Source organism: Bicyclus anynana, chromosome 24, assembly GCF_947172395.1.
Source record: "Bicyclus anynana chromosome 24, ilBicAnyn1.1, whole genome shotgun sequence".
NCBI classification, from domain to species: Eukaryota; Metazoa; Arthropoda; class Insecta; order Lepidoptera; family Nymphalidae; genus Bicyclus; species Bicyclus anynana.
The window spans coordinates 1,547,613-1,556,938 of record NC_069106.1 but is presented as its reverse complement, the minus strand read 5'-3'; the positions used below and the strand labels follow the sequence as shown (position 1 = coordinate 1,556,938).

The 9,326-nt window shown below is 35.9% G+C and overlaps 2 protein-coding genes across 2 annotated transcripts; both read left to right on the top strand.

The window, feature by feature from the left end:
• The first annotated feature begins 431 nt into the window (after positions 1–431).
• Positions 432–1,822, top strand: LOC112044002 (transcription factor BTF3 homolog 4-like). Its single transcript, XM_024079717.2, has one exon. The coding sequence runs from the start codon at positions 607–609 to the stop codon at positions 1,144–1,146; it is 540 nt and encodes a 179-aa protein (XP_023935485.1). The 5' UTR covers positions 432–606; the 3' UTR covers positions 1,147–1,822.
• Positions 1,823–3,017: 1,195 nt separating this feature from the next.
• Positions 3,018–9,015, top strand: LOC112044003 (TGF-beta-activated kinase 1 and MAP3K7-binding protein 1). Its single transcript, XM_024079718.2, has 6 exons — positions 3,018–3,299; positions 3,706–3,840; positions 4,574–4,685; positions 5,535–5,799; positions 6,690–6,846; positions 7,528–9,015. Exons 1-6 carry the CDS (start codon positions 3,163–3,165, stop codon positions 8,084–8,086), a joined length of 1,365 nt encoding a protein of 454 aa, XP_023935486.1. The 5' UTR covers positions 3,018–3,162; the 3' UTR covers positions 8,087–9,015.
• Positions 9,016–9,326: the final 311 nt, after the last annotated feature.

The following is a 9,326-nucleotide window of genomic DNA, read 5'->3' as shown; positions in this document are numbered from 1 at the left end:
AGCGCCATCTAGCGATAACTATTTGAACTGCGTAATGGTGCATAACGTTTCTTATTACGCAGTTTATTAAGTTATCGTTTTATTAAACTTTTATAAATAAGTAAAGTAAGAAAATAAGAATGATAAATTAGAACATTTCGTTAATTAACATTATTATTTTTATAATCTGATTTTAAAATTTGTATTAAATTTATCTCAGAGGATTGAATTGTACCTGTAAACATGCTTAAGTTATTCTAAATAACTTGAATTTAAATTAAAGGCTAAAAAACGAATAGCTAAAATTTGATAATAACTGTAATTTATGTATTATTTGTCTATTTTAATGAAACCATAATTAGAAATAAAACAAAATCTCATAAAAAATTTCGTGGAACGAAACGAATTTTCCTCAATACTGCCAATCGCACGACGTCAAAATTCAGAAATAACTTGCCCTGTCGCAAATCCACCATTTTCCCTTTGTAACTAACCGGTGTCCAAAACACGTGCGTACGATCAAGTTACATGGGAAACTTGCGTGTTCGCGACTGAAATCAATACATAAACAACACTAAAAAGTGCGTCGCAGTTTTGCCGACAAGTGTTACGTGTTGAAATAGAAGAATGAACACCGAAAAGCTGAAGAAGTTACAGTCTCAAGTCCGCATAGGCGGCAAGGGGACTCCGAGGCGCAAGAAGAAGGTCGTCCACGCGACCGCGGCCACAGATGACAAGAAACTGCAGTCTTCCCTCAAAAAGCTATCAGTAAACACTATACCGGGGATCGAAGAGGTGAATATGATAAAAGACGACGGCACAGTAATACATTTCAATAATCCTAAGGCCCAGGCATCACTCGCGGCGAACACATTCGCTATAACCGGTCATGGAGAGAACAAGCAGATCGCTGAGATGCTTCCAGGTATTCTGAGCCAGCTGGGGCCCGAGGGTTTAAACCAATTAAAGAAAATCGCGTCAAGTGTAGCGCCGCCTAAACCGCTCGACGAGGATGACGAAGTACCTAACCTAGTCGGGAACTTCGATGAGGCTTCAAAACAGGAGGCCAAGGAAGTGATTACAGAGGAGAAGGAAACTGAAAAGGAAAAGGAGAAGGAGAAAACGCCTGAGACAGAAACCAAAGCTGCAGATAAGAAGACAGATTAAATTAACCTTCCATATAATGTTTTAGTTTTTTAATTTTGCTCACCCAAGGTGATTTAGGGTTTCCAAAGGCGAAGAGGTGTGTCTCAAATCATAGATTACTTTCATTTTTGTGTTCCTTATTTGAATTGTGAACTGTTCTGTTTTAATCAGTGATGGTGCCAGTGAGGGACACTTTTTTAAAAAAAGAATACTTTTAGTCTTTGGAAATCCTTGTATACAGCCAAACCCGATGACTGCTTTTTATGCAATCCACTAACAAAATAGTTATTAAACCAGCATAATGGGGAAATATCTAAGTCTAATGTTATAGGGCATAGATAAGTACTTTAGTATATCTGTTGTTAAGATATTGGCGGTATAGATTCACTATGTTATCATAATATAGCATTTTATGTGTTAAAATCAGCGCACTGGTTTATAATAATAATATTATATGTTTAGAATGGTGTTGCACACCAATAATGATATGGAATTTTGTAAAAAAAAAAAGTATTTTCTAATATTCCTTTCAGATTTGCTTTCTCATTTCATACAAAAATTTAGGTTTAAAACGAAAGTTAGTCACAGATGGCTCTATAGTTAAAGGAGCTGATATTGTATAATACAAAAAAAAATTGTAAAATGTAAAACGGCCGAGTTTGTTATGAATTGACATGACATAAACTTTTGTCAGAGATATTTGTTTTATTTTTTCTTTGAATAAAATTCCAAATGCCAATCTGTTGAACCCTTATCCACAAAGCAATCATGTCTGTGTAATATTATAAAGATCTAAACTTAGTGCATGTTTGGTTGTTTGAGTGCTATCATCCATGCCGGCTCTAAATTGATGATATTCACTACTAAATTCTCATCAGATAAATGAATCATAGTCGCTTGTTCAAGCGTTTCTTTGTATGGTCACAGGTACTGTGTAAGATTGACCTCTGACCTTTCTGAATTCATTCAACGCTTTAGTCTATAAATAATTTTATACTTAGTAGGTAGGTAGACAGCTGAGTGTATTTGGTTATGCCACCCACATTTTAAAACTGTAAAACTATTAATATGGTATCTAAACATGTACCTACAGATAATTTGTGGTTAACCATACAAGTACAAGTATCACTTGATATCACTGCAATGCAGAATTTATAAAATACCTACTGCAATGAACCTTGGTTCTGATATCATAAACTTCATATTTGGCAAATCACCCTGGTTTCATCACAATGATTCTAATAACTTATGCCGATTGATTTAGGAGTTTTCAACAATGAAATTCAGTGTATTCGGTATACGATGACAATCATCATTGTTAGTATAGATAAAAAGTAGCACACCTAAAATTCGTGCGCTGTAGCATGGTACGGTATGACAGTTCGTTAATTGTTTCACTGTTGAAAGTTCTCCGTGATTCACGACAATAGTAGGTATGTAATATGAACGTCATACAGAATGTCATTGCATATAAGCAACTGTCACCTGCACCATGCGCACGAACTGTCCGTGTTTTCCTGAATTTCTGTACCAAATTTCATCAAAATCCGTTCAGTAAGTAGTTTTTGTGTAAAAAGGTAACAGTAACATACACACACTTTCACAATGACCGTAATACCGTAGGTATGTACTTGTAAGTAGTAAGTAGAACTAGAAGGCAGAAGTATATTTTGGTATCAAGGTACAAATAATTATTGCTTTTATAGATTGCATCACATTATTCTGTATGGAGGTTTTGCTATTCATACTCATTAATCGAAACAAAGTACAAAATAGTACAATAATATTTTAGACCGATGATCATCAATAAAAAAAAAAAATTTTGAGAGCAGAAACAAAACGTCCTAAATGTCAATGTCAATACAGTTAAAAAATTGACAGATTTAGTCCTTGATTTAGTCTGTGGAGTGTGATATTTATTTTGATAATTCGTCTTATTTTATGTGTTATTTTCTAATTTATATTAGTATTACATTATAAGACAGTGCTTATTTGTTATAGAGTTAATTTAGCTTGTATTCTCCGTCGAAAATAACAATGATCGCTAGGCCGTGGACGGACGATTTGCCAAAATGTCGGAACACCTGCGTCGCCTCGTATTTCTCTCCTTTAGACGGGACGAACAGTGCTAATGACGACTATCTGTGCTTTTACTGCCAGACAGAAGATAATGCGTGAGTATCATCACTATCCGCCTTTTTAATGGCCCACTTCAAGGCCATGCCAGGCCTTCCATAAAGGTGAGATACGGAGCTTATACGCTGCTCTATATAGTCTAATATAGCTCTAATATAGTCTATTGCGGGTTATACTAACGTTCTCTTTAAGATAGTAGTGATAATGACAGGCACCAATGGCTTAAAGTATTCTCCGTTGGTGTAACACCAACTTTCAAACTCTGGGCTCAACATTTTTACTGCGGCACAGTGGTATGCGCAGCAGATTTACAAGACGGAGGTCCTGGGTTCGATCCCCGGTCGAGCAGATTTTTTTTAATTGGTGCCGGTCTGGCTGGCTGGCTTTTGCCGTGGCTAGTTACCACTCCTACTATCTTAGTAACTCTATGGTTTATGTTTTCAGTTGTCTATATGGTGTGTTTGAACCTCATAATGGGCTGGAGGCAGCCAGGTTTATCATGCAGAGGATGGCGGCTGAGCTACTCTTTCCTCCACCTTCCATTAATAACACAGATGAAGAGGTTAGAGAGAGATTGAGGTATGTGATATATTTTCTGTTGATTCAGCTGTAAAATTAATTCAAGGTAAGTAAACTTAGCAAGAAGCAAAGAGAAATGCAACTGCCAGCTACCTTTTGACCTTTTGGCTTCGGCCGTGGCTAGTTACCACCCTACCGCCAAGCGATTTAGCCTTCCGGTATGATGTTGTGTAGAAACCGATAGGGTTGTGGATTTTCATCCTCCTAACAAGTTAGCCCACTTCCATCTCAGATTACATCAAAATAATACAAAATAAATATGATTACTTACTGATTGTTCTTTATGTTTTGTCATCAGATTTTAATAATTTTTTACTCTTCCTAGAGCAGGCAAAAATTTGGTCATTCGCCTTTGAGGATATCATAGGAGTGCTCAACCTTTTATTATGATTTCTTAATTATATCATACATTAGGGTTTAAATTAATAAGTAAGTGAAGTAGATAAATATCATTAATATGATTTTAATTCTTGCAAAAGTAAAAATTATATTGTTATTATTAGATTATCGTTTTTTATCAATGCTACTATAGTACTTTGTGTTGTTGATAAAATTTTCGCCTGTGCTTGGAACAGACTGTAGTTAGCTTATTTTATAATAAATCTCATTTATTATTTACACTTTTATTTCTTGAAATATAATTAAATGCATTTAAAAAATACACTATTTGTATAATAGCTACAATGCTTTATTTTTTATTTACAATAAAAATATGTTGTATAACATGTTACAGAAATGCATTTATCTCTGTAGAGAAGGCATACATAGAGAACTATGACGGCATGATAGCTGAGAGGACGAGCCTGCAGTACAGGTTGCAACTGCTAAACACACATACTGCACAGGTAATAATCAACCTTCTTTTTTTAAATTTATATTGACATTGTTAAAAATTAAAAAAAAAAGGAGAAATAAATAAATGAGAGAATAAAAAAAACCTATATGAGCCTTCCATCTATACTGTATGACTATACTTACTAAGTATTATTATTTTCTAATATTGAATGGCAAGGGGTTTTCAAACAGTGTAATTATTATTATCATATATTTTTTTTAATAATATTTTATTATACAAACATAACTAAAAATTAATAAAAAAGTGTACACAAATATATTAGAGAAATTATATAGCCCTTGTCAGTGTCTCATTGGTCCAGTGGTTAGCCATGTGGACTGGGCTCATGAGGTCCTGGGTTCTGCTCCTGGCTCAGGTAATGGGGTATTGAGCTTTCTTTAATACAAGAAATACACCATAAAAATAGCAGCATAGAGTTAGGTAGTAGTATTACACTTCTGTACCTCTGAGAGAAAGTTAAGCCATAAATCCTGCTCACTATCATTTGATAGAAATTGTTAAATAGTTTAACATTATCACCCTAAACCCACCAACCCAAATTGGAGTAGTGTGGTTGGTCTAAGCTACATATTCCCTTTTCTGTAGCCATGTGACACGTTGAATGTTGATATGTTGTATGAATGTTGTTGTATGACTGTCTTTCTACAAATGTTTTGAACATTTAAACATGCATGGCAATGAAATTCTTTGTCTACAGGGCATGTGATCAAGTTGTCGATCAAATCCGTCACTTACATACATTTTATTAGATTTCCAAGCGTTAGCGTTTATAGAAAGAGAATCGACATGCCACATAGCACCAGTCCCTAGCTATTTAGCCTATTATGATAACTTGTAGATGAACCCAAACTGCGACAACATTCTCCAACGGCTCAAAGAAATCGACCAACACTTGTCCGGCGGCGCCACCGTGGTCATAGCGTTGGTCCACAACAACAAGCTGTACGTAGCCAACGTTGGCGAGACGCGCGCACTGCTGTGCCGCACAGACGACAACGCGGTACTGAGAGTTGTGCAGTTGACGGTGGACCACAGCTTGAACAATGAGGATGAACTGCTGAGACTGTCCCAACTCGGGTTGGATGTGAACAAACTTAGGAACGGTGAGTACAGTATAATATAAAAATAGTATGGTCATTGAAAAAAGGTGCTCTAGCCCTGGAAAGTATGAAAATAACCTCGGAAAATGATGGGTAAGTACAGAAACATGAACTTGAAAAAATGTTCACAATCTCTGTCCATTGACGACAATGCAGTACTGAGAGTTGTGCAGTTGACCGCAGCTTGAACAATGATGATCTGCTGAGACTGTCCCAGCTAGGGTTGGATGTCAACAAACTTAGGAATGGTGAGTACAGTAATATAAAAATAGTATGATCATTGAAAAAAGGTGCACTAGCCCTGGAAAGTATGTGAATAACCTCTGAAAATGATGGGTAAGTACAGAAATTTGAACTTGAAAAATGTTTACAATCCCTGTCCATTGGCGACAACGCGGTACTGAGAACTGTGTAGTTGGCGGTGGACCACTACTTGAACGACGAGGATGAGCTGCTGAGATTGTCCTAGCTCGTGTTGAATGTTCGATTGGTGAGTAAAGTGTAGGTATACTATAATAATAATAATTGAAAAAAGGTGCACTAGACCTAGAAAGTACTTGAACAAAATCTGTAAATGAAGTGTAAGTACAGAAAATTAAAATCTAAAAAAATGTTTACAACTACTGTCCAGTGATAAACTCATATTAGCGTCATGTAACTGACGGTGGACCTCATTTTGAATACCGAGGACGCTGCTAACAAATTAAATTTTTCGAAACATGTAAGCATGAGTAAATAACTGTATAAAGAAATTGGAATTCGTTTTTTTTTTCTTTTATTTTTTTTTCTTTTTCGTAACCAAAGAGGAGATATTTGAGATCAAAGTGAGAACGCCTATTTCATATGTTAAGGACCTTATATTTTACTTTTCTACAACTTTTTGTCGTTTACAGCTCAGTACCTCGGCAACCAGACTGGCACGCGGTGCCTCGGCAACCACCTGGTCAAAGGCCTGTACAAGGCCTTCCCGTCCATCAGCGCGGCCTCCTCCGAGCCCGTGGTGGCGGCGCCCGAGATACACGGCCCCATCGCCTTGGACGAGTCCTGCAGGTAACATCCATCGACCCATAGGCTAAATAACTATGGAACATCCCATCGACCCATAGACTAATTAACTATGGAACACAGCATAGACTAATTAAGTATGGAACGTCCCATCGACCCATAGACTAATTCACTATGGAACATCCCATCGACCCATAAACTAATTCACTATGGAACTAATTGAATGGAGTCTAAGGGTCGATGCTATCATTGACCCTTAGACTATTTAACCATGGACTTGCCATTATCCGCATCGACCCATAGATTAATTAGCTATGGACTTGCCATTATCGTTATCCGCATCGACCCATAGACTAACTAACGATGGACTTGTCATTATCCGCATCAACCCATAGACTAATTAGCTTGACTTGTCATCATCATTATCGTTGTTTGACGTTAAGCACGAATCTTCTCTCAGAATTAGTCCATCACCCAGGCCAAATGCGGATTGGCAGACTTCACACCCCTAGAGAATTGAGAATTTTTTCAGGTATGGATGTGAACATACTCCCTCTGAATTGAAGGCAAAGGTCATATGAACTTGTATTGTAACTTTTAACCATTTACCAACTAATTGTGTGTCGTTTAAAACATTCAAACTACAATTTACTAAATGCTTTGAGTTTGTATTGCCCTAGCTAGATTATGACGGCTTATAATTACCACAATTTTTCCATTTTCCAGATTCCTAGTCCTAGTCAGCGCAGGCGTCTACAAAAGGATACAAGAAGTGAAAGGCAGCAGCGAACAGACAAACAAACAACTATCCCAAATCATAGTAGAGAGCTTCAGGAAACAGTCAGACTTCAAGCGAGTCAGCCAAATAGCTTTGGACGAGATCGAGCAAGAATTCCTTACATACTGCGTTAGAAATAGTTTAACCCCAAAACCAAACACCCATGTTACCTTATTAATACGTAATTTCAATTTCCTACCCCCCATACCCCAAAATGATTCTAGTGCGATTCAAAAGCAGAATGCAGTACGATTCAATCCGATAGTTCAATCTAAATCGAATACGTTAATCAATGAAATTGATTCTGATGTGTATTCATCGGGCAATGATTTGGAGAATGAATCCAATATTGACACAAATCGATCTATCGAGTCATCGAGTGATATCTATCCGAGTAGACCGTATGATAAGGATAGACGGATTAAGGGTTATGTGGATTTTTCTTGTTATTATGAGAATGTTGCTAAGGCCAGGAAAAATCGAACGCTGCCTAGTTTTATTAAATAATTAAATATCTTAATTATGCAATGAAATCAATTCTGATGTGTATTCATCGGGCAACAATTTGGAGAATGATTCAAATGTTGATACTAATCAATCTATCAAATCATCAAGAGTAATTATATATTATTTACCTATTTAGTTTGGTTTAACAAAATCCCTGCTAAGTTTCAGTACCTACTCGAAAGAAATTCAGATTATTATACCTACTTTTGAAGATTAAACTATACTAATAGCATTAACAACTGAGTCTTAGGGCCATAAATCATTTCTCTATATCTATCTCGCTTGCACTTATGGGTCTTATGGAGCCGTCTAGTGAAGGGTGTAACAATGAAAGACATATTATCGATAAGTAAAGTTTATTATCGTATCTTGTTCACAAAATTAAAAAAATTAACAATATTTGATTTAATATAATACATATTTCATATTATATAATTATTAACTAAATAAAATTAATCTTCATCTGAGTCTTCATCATCAGAATCTTCGTCTTCTGCCAAATTTATTATATATTAGTATCCATAGTGCGCAACGAGTAACACATGAATGTATTTATTTAATTGCAGTAAACACATTTATAGCAAAAAAAATACGCAATGCAATTACATTAGAAACCGACCAATCAGAATCGTCCAAATCATTATTGACTCATCATTAGCACGTGCGCAGGTAGCCGTTTATCGATAATTAGGGTGCGCAGGTAGGCGCGCTGCACATTCCTATCTTTTTTGACTTTTATGACCGGACGACTCAGATGATAATGCGCATACTATAAGAAAAACGTTTGTGTAGTCAACATTTATTTTGCCAAAGTATTTCAACACTTTTAATTAATGAAAAGTAATGCATTGTCTTGTTAATTAAATTATTATTGTCTGTAAGTATTTGTGATATGGACAGTTTTATTAAAATAAATATTTACGAAATCATTTTTTTGCTACTTATTTATTTTCATCTAAAGATGAAAATGATGATCTCACCATACTAAAGAAAGCATCGGATCTTTTACAGCCATTGCAGCATGCCTTATTACGGTGTAATGAGGCTTAATATTTACAACTCAGGTTGATGGACATAGAAATATCAATTTGTAGTGTGTTATTTGCATGTCCTATGTTAAATAGGTTATACTTTCCCAATTACGATTAAATATCAGACTAATTACTTAAGGACTAGTCATCATTCATCATTATCAACCCATATTCGGCTCACTGCTGGGCTCTAGTCTCTCAGAATGAGT